We start from the raw sequence: 14,903 nt of genomic DNA, 5'->3' as shown, positions 1-14,903 counted from the left end.
CTTCTGTGGGTTTGCGAGCAATTCTCTAGCATGATATTGAAAAGGCACACAATCACCATATGATGTATTTCCAGGTACAGAGGAGGGCTTGAACTCATGACTGTGAAATCGAGACCCGAGTTGAGATCAAAAGTTGGAGGCTTAACCGACTGAGCCACCCAGGCACCCCATATCTTCCCATGTTTTAAAAACTCTGGAAATAAAAAAACGTTATGTGAAACTTTCAACTTTTAAATGTTGGCAATCAGTTCAAATGGCTCTAAGATACTGTGAAGGCCAACAGGGGGAGAGAAAGAATGAAAGGAAAATCCTACTGAATCTGGCCCGAGCTACTGTCAATATCTGACCTATAACAATACCTTCTTACGGAAAGACTGAGGCCCAAAGAAAGGAGATGCTTAACCCCACATCACAAGGTGAGTTTGGGCCAGACAGGACTTAGAGCCCAAGTCCCTGGATTCCCAGGAAGAAGCTTTTCCCACAAGGCAAACATTATAGGTATTTTCTTTGTCTCCCACCAAGCGTTTCGTATTTTTATTTGCTGATTAACCAAATAAAAACGACGAGTGTGAATGCTTGCGGTACCCTTAGGTTAAGTTCAAGCCAGTGTGATGGGCCCACTGTTGCACAGGATTCATATGGCCCTAGCCTGCATCCTACCCGTATTTATTATAATAGCAATCCCTACCATTTTTTTGAGCATTAACTCTGTGCCAAGCTCTGTGCTTTACTCACATTATATCATTTAGTCTTGTGATGACCACATGCTGTAGGTACTACTATTACCTTCTCTTTATAGGTGGGAAACTGAGGCTCAGAAAGGTAAAGTCGCCTGCTCAAAGCCATGGCCCCACATATTCATGGCTCCAGAGTTGATGGTTTTAACCACTGGGCTATACTATCTATGTTCATTCATTTATTCATTCAGTCAGCCAGTCAGTCCGTCAAATAGCTACAATGTGGTGTTGCCAGTTGCTGAGCCAGGCAGCATGGGAGACTACAGCTCAAGTTCAAGTGTAAAGCCCTGAGGCTATGGCTAACTGGATCCACATTCAACCCACATCCCATTGTTCTAATCCAAAATGACAAATGGCTTTCAAACACACAGAAGGGTGGGCTATGTAATTTATACTTCAACAACGTTGATTTAAAAAGGACAAGTAACAATCACCTCTAAATGTGGAGAGATCCTGCTCCGATTAAAAGATTGTGACAGTGCACACATATTTCGTGGACTAGATTGCTTGAGGACCAGGCTCGTAGGAGGAAGACAATGGCTGTCTGCTAGGATAAAGGGTTTGCACTTTAGTCTGAACTCAGTGGGTAGGCAGATCCTACAGGCAAGAAAAGAATTGTGTGTTAGCCAGCATGTGCACCTTGAATTCTACAAAGAGAGACTAGAGGGAAGGAGACTACCTTGGAGGTTATTACACGGAAAAAGAGGAGGAATGAATAGTAAAGTTATTTCCAGATACATTCAGCAGGAGTGAGATATAAATACCCAGATGTCACTTAAACCCTCTGGAGCCAGGTTTTTCTTCATTACAGAAAACTGTGTGATAGAGAGGGCTGTTCTGGCCCCAAATCCTAGTTCTTCAACTTTCTAACCCAGTACCCTTGGATAATTCATATAACATCTCAGGACTTCAATTTCCTGGTCTGCAAAGTGGGTGTAACATTACCTACCTGCTAAGACTCTTGTAGGGGAGAAATAAATGGTGCAATATATTTCAAGCACTTAGTAAATGACACATGTTCAGTGTTTGTCTCTTTTCTAGGTTTCCTTCTAGCTACAAGTGGATTTGGCATATACGTACTTATCAGCTAAGGGGCAGAGGAGAGCAAACAAACAGTATTTTTCTCCATTACAGTACCATGAGAAACCTCACAATGTTGTTCTGAGAGCACTACAAATTCTGAAAGTGCTTTTCAACTGTCCGAGAAAGGTTACCTTCAGTGAGAAGGAAGAACTTTTGTCTGGACCAAAGCCCTTGTCCAAAGACAGCTGGGCATCCATAAACAAGTCCCTTGTCTCTCTGGCTTCAACTCCTCCTTTGTGAAATAGGGATGGTCCTCCTTGTCCACCTTATAGGAGTGTCTATGGGATAGTGGGTTGTGCGAGGGGGTTGCCAAGCTCATTCACTGCGCGCGGAGCCCGTCCGTGTTTCCGGCTCCATGCACCCCCACAGGGCTGTGAGCATCTCATCGAGCAGCGACTCTGATCTTGGGTCCGAAACTGAACACAGAGTTACCTGGCTCCTAGCGACTGGCTCTCGGACTGCAGTGTCGCTGTGGGGCAATTACGTTAAATTACAATTCTTTGTAAATCAGTGATCAACGCCGGGGTTACGAGAGAACCCAGACTAAAGGGATCTTTCGCATTTGAAGCTATTACTCCTCAGTTTGCGGTAATAGCCCCCAATTTTAACACATTCTCATTTTCCTACTTGCACTAGGCACTTCCAACCAGGAAGTCCTTTTTTTTTTTTTTTTTTTTTTTTTTAACTTCATTTCTTTGAAATGCAACCGTATGCATCCCCATAGTTCGGCTTCTTAATTTTCCTTAGAGAGTGGTTGCAGATCATCTTAACGGGATTGGTTAAAGCTTCTGCCCGTTATCTTTCCCTCACCCGATGGGGGTAACGGAGGGGGGAAAAATAAGGGTGTCTTAAACTTAGCTGTTTTACTGGCTCCGGCGGCGACGTACGGCGAGGGCGTAAGCCGTTCAAATTTGTGATTGGTTGTTATGTCCGTCAATCGCGCTGCCGGAAACCAATTCTGTTGCCCCGACCGTGCCCGGTTGGCTGCTCGCGACAGGAGTCCGCCCCCCCGTCCCTTCGGTTGCCGTGGTTGCAGGCCGGACCCGCCCGCTCGCCCGCTGACAGCGAGGCTTAGGGCGGAGGAAGCGGGTCGGTTGGTGGGTCGGGAACGAGGCTCCGGCGGCCAGGCCCCGCGCAGAGCCGTTGCCATGGCAGCCGCCGCCGGGGGCGCGGACGACGAGCCGCGCTCCGGCCGCTCGAGCTCGGATGGGGAGTGCGCCGTGGCCCCGGAGCCGCTGACGGGCCCCGAGGGCCTCTTCTCCTTCGCGGACTTCGGGTCTGCTTTGGGCGGCGGCGCGGGCCTCCCCGGCCGGGCGTCTGGCGGGGCCCAGTCCCCGCTGCGCTACCTGCACGTCCTGTGGCAGCAGGACGCGGAGCCCCGCGATGAGCTGCGCTGTAAGATCCCTGCCGGCCGGCTGAGACGCGCCGCCAGGCCCCACCGCCGGCTCGGGCCCACTGGCAAGGAGGTGCACGGTGAGGAGCGCGGACACCCCGGGGCCCTGACCTCCCCCGATCCCTCCGGACGGGGTCCTCGGACGGCTGAGCCCAGGGCCCCGAGCGACCCCTCCCGAGGCGAGTCTCCTTTCGGTAGGAATCAGGATGTTAGCGCCGCTAAGGACCGTGAAGGTGAAAGAGACTGTCTTTAAGCGCCTGGTAATTCCTGAACGGAAACTTTTTCATGACTCCAGGCGGTTATCAGTAAGTAGGTGATAAAATGGAGCACTGGAGACTACTTTTAGTATCGGAGAGGGGAGGCAAGTTTTACCAACTCGTTTAAACGCACAGACCGGGTGTGGACCCCTGTACCTCGTTTAAGCCTTAGGCGAACTATAGAAGCTTTAACAGCCTTAGTTTTCTCGTCTGCAAAGTGAGTACAGTACTTGCTTTGCGGGGATGTTTGGTGAATTGAGGAAGGTGATGAACCTGCGGCGATCACTCTGCTTTTGTTGTGTGCCAGAGCCTGTGGGGCGGTAGGTGATCATTTCCGATTCTCACAATGACTCCAAGCGATGCAGAAACCGTTCCCATTATGTGGAAGAGGAAACTGAGGCTCAGAGACATTGCCTTGCTGCAAGTCACATACCTTTCAGAATTTTTTACATTTTTACATTGTGTGGGTGACTTGGAGAGCCAGGAGCTGACTCCAAAGGCCTTGAAGGATTGGCGACACAATGTGCCTTTCGCATTTGCCGTGCCGCATTTCAAGTCTTTTCCTTGTTCCCAGGGTAGTGTCTCTTGTATCCTGGTGCCTTTCTGTCCCTCTAGATGCTATCGTGGGTGAATGGTGGATTAGCTAGGAAGCCGTCCACTTTCGGCTTCATCATGACTTGTTTTGTTTCGAACTGGAACTCTCTTACTCTCTTCACAGCTCTGAAGAGGCTGAGGGACTCGGCCAATGCCAACGACGTGGAAACAGGTGAGTGTGCAAAGCAGGGCTAGCTCTCTGGGCTAGGGGAAGAAAACTCGAGGCAACCGGTTCCTGGGAAGACAGCGCTTGAATTCAGTATGCCAGCTCACCCCTTGGACCAAACTCATAGTATATATTGTATAACTGTAATTCACTTGCAAGAGACAAGTCTGGTTTACATGCTTCCTCTTCCCATGCATCCCCGTCACCCTGAACTTCCCGATGTCCTAGCGTTCATCGCTCTGTGGGCTCCCTGAGGTTGGGACCAGGTCTGCTTTTGTATCCTTGGCACCTGGCAACAAGGGTAGGAGCTTTTTAGAATTTCTGGCTAACGGGAACGAACAGTCAGCTTTAACTGCCAGGAGGGCCGCCGTCTGAGCAGAGCTGAGGCTTTGAGGTAGTTGGGTCAGTGGTTCTCAGACTTGTTTCGTTGACATGTGAAGGGAGTGGGAGGGGCTCCTAGCAGGACACCACTCCGGGTTTTTTTTTTTCTTTTTTTTTTTATTAAAAAAATGTTTTTTTAACGTTTATTTATTTTTTAGACAGAGAGAGACAGAGCATGAATGGGAGAGGGGCAGTGAGAGAGGGAGACACAGAATCCTACGCAGGCTCCAGGCCCTGCGCTGTCAGCACAGAGCCTGACGCGGGGCTCGAACCCACGAACTGTGAGATCGTGACCTGAGCCGAAGTCAGACGCTTAACCGACTGAGCCACCCAGGGGCCCCACCACTCAGGTTTTTTATTGTTGCTGTCCAGCGTTCATTGGCCGACAGGGCAGTGGCAGCATCAGAGGTAGAAGGGCAAGTTCTAGAGGAAAAAAAATCAAAGTTTATCTATATGTTCGTTGTCCACGGCTGCTGCAACAAATTACCACAAACATAGTGATTTAAAACAACACAAATATCCTTTTTTTTTTTTTTTTTAAAGTTATTTTACTTGGGAAGGGGAGGGGCAGAGAGTGAGGGAGAGAGGATCCCAGCGCAGAGCCCGACGGGGGGGTCGAATTCAGAAACCGCGAGACCATGACCTGAGCGGAAGTCGACTGAGCCACCCAGGCGCCCCAACCCACGTTCCTTCGCATACAATTCTGGGGGTCAGAAATCCAACACAAATCTCACCGTGCTGAAAGCAGGGTATCCGCAGGGCTACATTTCTTTCTGGAGGCTCCAGAGGAAACTCGGTCTCCCTCTGCCTTTTCAACGTATAGGGGCCACCCACACCCCTTGGCCTGGAGTCTTCTCCCTCTAACTTCAAGGTCAGCGACAGTAGACGGAACCCTCACGCTGTTGTCTCTCTGTGCTGCCAGCTCGGAGCCTGGAGCCCGCTGCGGATTCTGTGTCTCCCTCTCTCTCTGCCCCTCCCCCGCCCATGCTCTGTCTCTCTCTGTCTCAAAAAGAAATAAAAACATTAAAAAAAATTTTTTTAAACCACGGGCCTTGAAATGGTTCCATTACCCCTGGCGTAGCCTAGTGAACAGGCCTGGAAACTGGAGGCCTTTTCAGCTCTCTTCGCTTTGGTCCCCTTTTCCATGAACTTGAATATTTGGGAATATTTCAGCAGCAGCCCAGATAGCTTTTCAAGGAAAAAATGATGTGTTCTCTTTTTAAGATCGCTAGTGTGTGGCCAGAGGATATTTGAATTACGCTTCCCTTCCACAGAAAGCTTAGTTCATCTTGAATCAGGTACTCACATGGTTGGGGGTTTCATTATACTGAGAGAAATGCTGTAATTTTCCAGAGTCTCTGACACACTCATCTTCAAATCTAAATGGCTCTTAGGTTTACCAGGCTCTTGCAAGGCTCCGACGGTGACTCTGTAGGATTAGCCTCTTTATTGCTTTTCTCTCTATGGTCAGCATTTCCTTTTCCTTCTCCGCATGTTTATTGGGTTTTTGCTGTAGTTTAGCAATTACCGTGGGCATAAAATTGATGTCCTGCTATTGTTAAATAATAACATATTTTCACATATATGAAAATTATATACACAGTTAAAATATTTGAGTGCTTAGGGAAATAGACAAGAAAAACATCCATAAGCAGCAAAGGAAATAATCTCTGTTGATGTTTTGGTGACACCGTCCCTTCCCATCCTTTGTCCTACGCAGAGAATTTTTCGTTATGGGCTTGCAAACTGTGCTATATACACAATTTTGTAGGCTGGGTAATTTTTCACGGTCTCTGTCGCCATTTGTTTTCTCAAAATGGAAATGTCATTTTCCCCCTCTTTGTAGAGTGAATACATGGCTGTATGGGTTTTTGTTTTTTTTTTTAAGCTTACAAGGTAAAAACCAAAAATTACTGTAGCATTCCATTCTCCAATCAAAACCACAATTTTTCAAAAGCTTTTTTTTTTAATGTCTATTTATTTTTTTTATTTATTTATTTTTTCAACGTTTATTTTTTATTTTTGGGACAGAGAGAGACAGAGCATGAACGGGGGAGGGACAGAGAGAGAGGGAGACACAGAATCGGAAACAGGCTCCAGGCTCCGAGCCATCAGCCCAGAGCCCGACGCGGGGCTTGAACTCACGGACCGTGAGATCGTGACCTGGCTGAAGTCGGACGCTTAACCGACTGCGCCACCCAGGTGCCCCAATGTCTATTTATTTTTGAGACAGAGCATGAGCAGGGAGGGAGAGAGAGGGAGACAGAGAATCCAAAGCAGGCTCTGTGCCGTCGGCGCAAAGCCTGATGTGGGGCTTGAACCCAAGAACCGCGAGATCGTGGCCTGAGCCAAAGTCGGACGCTTAACCGACTAAGCCACCCAGGCGCCCCACCACAATTTTTAAAAGATGCCCGTCATGCCTTCAGAGGGACAAAGCAAGGGCTATTTAGTTAGTCATATATTTGCACAACGGTTTTTCATTTTTAAGATAATTTCCCAGGTATGGGGTTATCACATCAAAAGATATGCATATTTTTTTGTTGTTTTTTAAATATACTTTTTAACGTTTATTTTTGAGACAGGGAGAGACAGCATGAACGGGGGAGGGTCAGAGAGAGAGGGAGACACAGAATCTGAAACAGGCTCCAGGCTCTGAGCTGTCAGCACAGAGCCTGACGTGGGGCTTGAACTCACGGACTGCGAGATCGTGACCTGAGCCGAAGTCGGATGCTTAACCGACTGAGCCACCCAGGCGCCCCAAGATAGGCATATTTTGATGGCTTCTGGTAGATACTGCTGTAGTGCTCTCCAAAAAGACTGGACTTGCCCAGGGCACCTACGTGGCTCAGTCAGTTGGTTAGTTGAGCATCTGACTCTTGATTTCCGTCCAGGTCATGATCCTAGGGTCATGGAATCGAGCCCCACATGGGGCTCCCCGCTGAGCGTGGAGCCTGCTTGAGACTCCCTTCCTTTCTCTTTCTCTCTCTCTCTCTCTCTCCCTCTCCCTCTCCCTCTCCCTCTGCCTCCTCCCCCCTTGCATTCTCTCTCTCTCTCTCCCTCTCTCTCTCTCTCAAAAGAAAGAAAGAAACCAACCAACCAACCAAAAAGACCATACCTGCACAAATCACAAAAGAGAATGGACTTTTTTAGCTTTGTCTTATCTCTTTGATGCGGGTTGTCTTTTGGTGAATGTACTGAGATGGCCTGAAGCCCTTACTTCTCTTCCACTCTCCTAATCCTTTTCCTACCACCTTCATTCAGTTAGTCAACAGCGATCCTGGAGCTACACAAATCCCGTCTCGATCCTCAGTATTAAGTAAGATGCACGAAACAAAAAACCTACAATATAATTCAAGAAAAAGAATATAAAGTGATCCCCTTTCCAAAATAAACCTCCCCCCGCCAAAAAAAAAAAAGAAAAACCTGAGGTGATGCGTTTAGTTGGAGAGGTCTAAGTTCTGGAGAGACCAGAGAAGTCTGGGCTTGTCTCGCAGCCTTGCCCCCTGATAGCCGGGTGAATGTACCCGGGGCACATCACATAGTGGGGTGCTTCTCCTGGTTTGTAAGATGGACATGATACCTGGCAGCAGGGGGGGGTCACCGGGCTTAGCAGTCAGGTACCTGGTGCCAGGCTGGTGCTCGGCGTAGGGGGACGGTATCCAAAACCCGCGCGGCGTTTGAAGGTTAGAGCAGCGAGGTGAAGTGGGCACCCAGGACCCGCGGATGATGGAGTGGCTACCTGAGCTTGAAGGGAAGGAGGAGGAGGAGATTCCGGGCTTCGTCCGGAGTCCTTGAGAGGTTCGCTGGCGGAGACTAAAAATGCCAGTTGCTCTAAAATGATGTTTGGTAGGGGTGCCTGGGTGGCTCGGTCGGTTAAGCGTCCGACTTCGGCTCAGGTCATGATCTCGCGGTCCGTGAGTTCGAGCCCCGCGTCGGGCTCTGTGCTGACAGCTCGGAGCCTGGAGCCTGTCTCGGATTCTGTGTCTCCCTCTCTCTCTGCCCCTCCCCCGTTCATGCTCTGTCTCTCTCTGTCTCAAAAATAAATAAACGTTAAAAAAAAAAAAAGTTTAAAATGATGTTTGGCAGCAATTTGTCCATTTCAGCTGGACACACACATGTGTCACATAATGCCTCACATTCTATAATGGCTCCATACTTTGCAACGAAGAAATTTCACATCCATTATCGTTATTACAGCAGCTCTGGAGATCGGCAGGGTGGAGATTATTCCCATTTGCCGGTGAACTGGGACCCAGATTCAGGCCTTCCTGCTCTGAGCCCCGCTCTTTCCACTGCCCCGTGCCGTTGGCCACGTACTCCTTTCTTCGTTACTCAGCTCAGCCTGGGACTTAGTCTTTGTGGCTCCAAACCTGTGCTCTGGCCGCTCACTCTAAAAGGCCACCTCCCAGGAGCAAAGTGAGCGCTGCCCCGCAGCTTGGGCTGCTGTGTCCAACTGGAAAGGGTGTGTATCCAAATGGATGCGGGGCCAAAGTCTGTGTGCCGGGGATTTCTGTGATTCGAGAACCCCTGACGCTGAGGGCCAAGATCCTTCTATGATGTTCTAACCCTAGACGTAGTTTGAGCAGCCCGACTCGGGGGTTCCCAGTTGTGCCCTCAGGAGAGTGAGTCCCTTGTCATGACATTCCCTGTAAGGCCGGCATCCAGGAGGAGCTCGCTCTCCCGTGGCTGATCGGTGCCTTACCTGCAGGGTCCCCTGAGCATCCGTGTTCACCCCCGGGGGCTGCAGCGTAACTAACACTACCTCTCTGTCGCCCTCCCTCCCTCTGTCTTGGCGATGTCAGTGCAGCAGCTGCTGGAAGATGGCACAGATCCCTGTGCAGCTGATGACAAGGGCCGCACAGCTCTGCACTTTGCCTCCTGCAATGGCAACGACCAGATCGGTGAGTCCCGGGGAGGGAGGGGAGAGGGGAGCTGGGCAAGCAGCCTCTCTCTAGAGGTGCTGGGGGGGGGGGGGGGGGCTCCTCACTCCCTCGGCCTGTGGAACTAGCACTGCCAGAAAGGGGAAAGAATACGATCGACTCTGTGGTTGGGGCCAGGCCTCCGAGACGTTCCGGCAACATTTACCCAGCACCAAGCGCAGCAGCAGGGGAGCCCCTCCCTCCCCCTTTTAAGAGTCATTTTTGGATGTGGTTTAACTCATGAACGGTGAGCTTTCTGTATGTATGCACCACCCAGATCAAGCTAAAGAAGATTAACACGGGTGCCTGCCTGGCTCAGTGAGTAGCGCGCGTGACTCTTGATCACATGATCAAGGTCGTGATCCTTCGAGCCCTGCAGGGTCGTGAGTTTGAGCCCCACGTTGGGTGTAGAGCCTACTTTAAAAAATAGGAAAGAAAAGAATATTTTCAGCACCCTGGCAGCCTACCTTTCTGCTCCTTAGCCCCACGTAGACCTTGAGTACCAGAGGTTCGTTTTCCTGTTTTGTTTTTTAAATTTTTTAGTGTTTATTTATTTTTAAGAGAGAGAGACAGAACGCGAGCAGGGGAGGGACAGACAGCGAGGGAGACAAAGAATCCGAAGCAGGCTCTGAGCTCTGAGCTGTCAGCACAGAGCTGGACCTGGGGCCCAAACCCATGAGCCACGAGGTCATGACTTGAGCCGAAGTCGGAGACAGGGTGTGAGTGGGGGAGGGGCAGAGAGAGAGGGAGTCCTAGAATCCAAACCAGGCTCCAGGCTCTGGGCCGTCAGCACAGAGCCCGATGCGGGGCTCAAACCCACGAACTGTGAGATCGTGACCTGAGCCGAAGTCGGACGCTTAACCGACCGAGCCACCCAGGCACCCCAGTGAACCCAAGTTCTTAATTTTAATGAACCCAATTTATCGATCTTTTCTTTTTAATGGTTAGCATTTCTTTGACCTATTTAAGGATTTCTGTGACCTTGCCTATCCCAAGGTCGTAGAGATACTCTCTTGTTTTCTTCTACCAGCCTTTCAAAAGACTTTCAGCTTTTACATTTAGGTCTAAGGTACATTTAGGTCTAAAATACCTCTTGCGTTGGTTTCTGTATGTGGCATGTGGCTCAACCTGGCCTTGTCACATGAGTTAAGTCTGCCTGCACATCCATCTGGGTAACCGATAAGCCCTCAATACCACGACCCACCTTTGAGAGGGCATAGAGACTCTCAGGGAGGGGGATGTTCAGCATCTTCTATTGGCCTAATTCCCACTATGGCACTTGACTGTGGAAAGAGCAAAAAATGTCCTTGAGAGCCCTTACTAGTAGCCACTGCTGTTGGAAGAACTTTCTTTTTTTATTTTCTTTTATTATTTTTTTAAATGTTTATTTATTTTTGACAGAGAGAGAGAGAGAGAGAGCATGAGCAGGAAGGGGCAGAGAGAGAGGGAGACACAGAATCCGAAGCAGGCTCCAGGCTCTGAGCTCTCAGCACAGAGCCCGATGTGGGGCTCGAACCCACGAACCGCGAGATCATGACCCGAGCCGAAGTTGGACGCTCAACCGACTGAGCCACCCAGGCGCCCCATCTTTTTTTTAAAATGTTTATTTTTGAGAGAGAGAGAGAGTGAGCAAGCAGGAGAGAATCCCAAGCAGGGTCCGCGCTATCAGCACAGAGCCCGAGGCAGGGTTTGAGCTCAAAAAACGTGAACCGTGAGATCGTGACCTGAGCCGAAACCAAGGTTGGACACTTAACCAACTGAGGCGCCCCAGAAGAACATTCTCTAACCCTTAAAAATCTCAGTCTTTTCTGGGTGCCTGAGCGGCTCAGTCAGTTAAGCGTCTGACTTTGGCTCAGATCATGATCTCATGGTTCATGGGTCTGAGCCTGGCGTCGGGCTCTGTGCTGACAGCTCAGAGCCTGGAGCCCGCGTCAGATTCTGTGTCCCTGTCTCTGTGTTCCTCCCCAGCCCGTGCTGTCTCTCTCTCAATAAATAAATTTGAAAAATTAAAAAAAAAATCTCAGTCTTTTCAAACCTGCATGGGCCAGGAGGCTCTCCCAGAATCCGTAGTTCCTGGCCCTCAGAATCCTGCACATGAACCCTGTGAGTAAGTGGATGAATGAATGAATGAACGAACAAACGAACGGATGTATGAAACAACCTAGAGAACCGTGTTTGCTTTCAATATTCCACACTTTGAAGAAGCCTCTTTAGCTAGGTAGGGGTGGCGGTTAGAGTCCTTGTGGGTTTTCCTATTTCCAGTACAGCTGCTCCTGGACCACGGGGCTGATCCCAACCAGCGAGATGGGCTGGGGAACACACCGCTGCACCTGGGTAAGCCTCCAGGACACCTTTCTCTCGGCACAGATAGGCTCCTTTGATGGAGAGCCCGGGGGCCTGCCTGTAAGTTCCCAGCAGGATCTCATATCATCTGGGGAGAGCTCGAGCCCCCGGGGCCACCACCACCCCCCCAGTCTGCCTCTCATGGACTCCCCCTTGGGTCACCGGTTGGCTGGGTCCTGAGCACAGCTGCTTTAGCAACCTCAATGGCTCAGCAGAGCTCTGCTGGGGAAGGTGAGACCTGAAGCCTGTTCCTGCCCCGTGGCCGACCCACACTATGGCTCGCGGTGCAGCAGGTCCCATCCCCAAGCCTCGGTCTCCCTAGCTGAACGGGGAGGGAGTTGGACCCGCCCCGTTGCTGCCTTGGTGCAGGCACACCGGGAGGCACAGTCCCAGCGACTGCAGCCAAGCTGGCACACCGGGCCAAGCCCTGGTGTCCCGGACTCTCAGGTCCCTGTTCTTCTTCCTCAGCGGCCTGCACCAACCATGTCCCCGTCATCACTACACTGCTGCGAGGAGGTACGTGCTCCCCGCCCCCTCGCCCTCCTCTCGCGCCCTCACCCCCGGCGCGCTCACCTCCGCCTGCTCCCGCAGGGGCCCGTGTGGATGCCTTGGACCGAGCTGGCCGCACGCCCCTGCACCTGGCCAAGTCAAAGCTGAACATCCTGCAGGAGGGCCACTCCCAGTGCCTGGAGGCTGTGCGGCTGGAGGTGAAGCAGGTGAGTGCCCTTCACGCTGGGCCAACGGCACAAACAAGCGCCGGACAGGTGCCGCCCGGACCACAGACAGGCACGCCTCTGCCCCCAGCACCCGGGCGCCTGGGTTGCTTCACACCGACCCCATCCCATCCGGCCACCGCTCCACTGGGCATCGCGGCGGCGGCGGTGGCAGCTCTCTCTCTCTGCCACCTAGTGAGACCCCCAGCAACTCAGCCCGGCCCCTTGTTCCAGATCATCCAGATGCTGAGGGAGTACCTGGAGCGCCTGGGGCGGCACGAGCAGCGGGAACGGCTGGACGACCTCTGCACCCGCCTGCAGATGACGAGCACCAGAGAGCAGGTGAGCTGCGGCGGCAGGGCCAGACCCGGGGCCTGGCGGGAGCCTCGGGGCCGGTGCCGCTCTGCTGTGCTACAGCTAGACGTTCAGAGTAGAAAGAGGCCGCGGCTGGGGGGCTGTAGCCCCCTGTGGACCTCGGAGCCCCCGTCTGCGTCCTTTGACGCCACTTGTGGCCCTTCTCTCTGGGACAGTCTGAGACCAGCTGGAGTCCAGGACTATCGATGGGACAGCTGCTCCACAGTCAGTGAAGCCACCACGTGCCCCAGGAGACAACGCCTACCCTCCCGAGTCTGGGGCATCAGGGTGGAGATCGGGTGCCGAGACAGCTGGGCCCGTCGTGGCACCCGTGACAGAGCCGTGGTTTTGTCCCACAGGTGGATGAGGTGACCGACCTCCTGGCCAGCTTCACGTCCCTCAGCTTGCAGATGCAGAACACGGAGAAGAGGTAGCAAGAGAGGCTCCCCGCCTTCCTGCTCTGCCGCCGCTGCCCTCCCCCTGCCCCCGCTGCTCTCTCATCACAAAGGAAAAGCCCGAAGCTGGGACTTTGGAGCCACACGCGTGTCTGGTGAGGCCTTGCCCCCAGATGCTACGGGGCAGAGACGCACTCTCACAGAGGCTCCGTGACTTCGGCGCCGCTCCCAGCCACGGTCTCTGTCATCTCTGTGGGCGGGGACCACAGCCCCCACTTCCCCCTCCGCTCCCACAGCACAGCAGCCTAGCGGGCCTCACTCGTCTCGCGGCCTCCCTGCCCCCCGCGGCAGGCCCCAGGGCCTTCTCTGTGTCCCTCCCGGGCCGTGGGCTTGTCACAGCCAGCGGGGTGTGGGCTTAAGGCCGGCACCCTCGGGGGCTTCTTGGCTGGCCCTGAACCCCTCACCAGCAGGTAGATTTCGGCTTGCCACCTGACTTTCAAGGAGACATTGCAGTGAGTGTCTCCGGTTGGAAGGGAGGGTTGGTGAAGCCCAGACCTTAGAAATACAAGGCTTGGAAGGACCCTGCTGAACCCAAGGCAGAAAAGGCCCCCCCTTTTTCTCCCAGTCTTTGAAATACCAGCAGGGCGGAGTGGTCCCTTCTGCAGCCTAGTTGTCGTGGGCTCAGTAGAGGTCCCCTCCCCCGCCCCAGATGGCCGCGTTCTTATCCCCAGGGACCAGTGAACATGACTTCATCGGGCAAAAGGGACTTTGCAGACATAGTTAAATTAACGGTCTTCGGGCAAGGCGACCCTCCTGGGCTACCCAGGTGGGCTTGATGCAATCGCAGGGACCCGGGTGACAGGAAAGCAGGTCAGAGAGTGCGCAGGAGACACAGCGGGAAGGGGTCAGAGCCAAGGAACGCAGGCGCCCACGGAAGCGAGAAAAGGCAAGGAAATGAGATTCTCTCCCCTCAGATCTCCCTGAGGGAACCAGCCCTACTGACACTTTGACCTTAGCCCAGTGAGTCTGACTTGAGAATTCTGACCGCCAGAACTGTAAGAGAATAAATGTGTGTTGTTTTAAGCCACCAAGTTTGTGGACGTCTCTCTGTGGCTGCAGCCTCGGGAGACTGAGGCACTCGAGGAGGCGCAGGACTCACTGTAAGGGAGGTACCCCACTCCTGCCCCTGCGGGAGCAGACTCTGCCCGCGTTGTGGGCAGTGGACACGCCGCCGAAGGCAGGGCGCCTCACGGCAGGGGTCCGCCACAAGAGGGGGGACGCGGGGTGGGGGTGGGGGGAGGCACCGCCTGGCCCTCTCCAAGGCGCTGACTGCGGAGTAAAGACAGACTCCCCCCCCCGCCCCACTCCCGTCACCATCCACGTCCACCCTGGCTCTGCCCCGCTTGCCCTCTCACCTCATCGGGGCCCTGGCTACTTTTCAGAAGGGAGCTTGTCCCCCAAAGCCCAGCTTGATCACATCGGAATTGAACCCGCGGAGCCCAGCTGCTCCCCAGGCCCCGAAGAGAAAAGATCTGTGTGGGTAGGAGATACCGGCTGGGGGCCGCCCT

General features: G+C 52.7%; 1 protein-coding gene and 1 long non-coding RNA gene across 6 annotated transcripts; one reads left to right on the top strand and one right to left on the bottom strand.

Moving 5' to 3' along the window:
- The first annotated feature begins 2,854 nt into the window (after window positions 1-2,854).
- On the top strand, window positions 2,855-14,422 carry ANKRD54 (ankyrin repeat domain 54). 2 transcript variants are annotated; one of them, XM_019446852.2, is made up of 8 exons: window positions 2,855-3,293; window positions 4,189-4,236; window positions 9,414-9,512; window positions 11,793-11,864; window positions 12,342-12,389; window positions 12,465-12,589; window positions 12,821-12,928; window positions 13,300-14,422. In XM_019446852.2, the coding sequence occupies exons 1-8, from the start codon at window positions 2,969-2,971 to the stop codon at window positions 13,372-13,374; spliced, it is 900 nt and encodes a 299-aa protein (XP_019302397.2). In that variant the 5' UTR covers window positions 2,855-2,968; the 3' UTR covers window positions 13,375-14,422. The 2 variants fall into 2 exon arrangements, with proteins under 2 accessions (XP_019302397.2, XP_053750985.1); XM_053895010.1 differs by having other exon boundaries at window positions 3,180-3,293; window positions 9,419-9,512.
- On the bottom strand, window positions 4,813-8,632 carry LOC109265552 (uncharacterized). 4 transcript variants are annotated; one of them, XR_002079256.2, is made up of 4 exons: window positions 8,233-8,632; window positions 7,727-7,950; window positions 5,346-6,163; window positions 4,813-5,034 (listed from the first exon to the last, which is right to left on the bottom strand). It is a non-coding gene; the product is annotated as an uncharacterized LOC109265552 (long non-coding RNA). The 4 variants fall into 4 exon arrangements; XR_008419502.1 differs by having other exon boundaries at window positions 5,918-6,163; XR_002079257.2 differs by lacking the exon at window positions 4,813-5,034 and having other exon boundaries at window positions 5,104-6,160; window positions 8,233-8,629.
- Window positions 14,423-14,903: the final 481 nt, after the last annotated feature.

Source organism: Panthera pardus, unplaced genomic scaffold, assembly GCF_024362965.1.
Source record: "Panthera pardus isolate Hobbes unplaced genomic scaffold, ASM2436296v1 HiC_scaffold_6, whole genome shotgun sequence".
Classification (NCBI taxonomy): domain Eukaryota; kingdom Metazoa; phylum Chordata; class Mammalia; order Carnivora; family Felidae; genus Panthera; species Panthera pardus.
This window is presented reverse-complemented; position numbering and strand designations above follow the sequence as displayed.

Excerpts from the sequence above, each read along its gene's own strand:
- ANKRD54 (XM_019446852.2), top strand. The coding sequence starts at position 2,969 with ATGGCAGCCGCCGCCGGGGGCGCGGACGACGAGCCGCGCTCCGGCCGC. Across the intron at positions 12,390-12,464 it reads CACTACACTGCTGCGAGGAG|GGGCCCGTGTGGATGCCTTG; the intron begins GTACGTGCTCCC and ends CTGCTCCCGCAG. Across the intron at positions 12,590-12,820 it reads TGCGGCTGGAGGTGAAGCAG|ATCATCCAGATGCTGAGGGA; the intron begins GTGAGTGCCCTT and ends CCCTTGTTCCAG.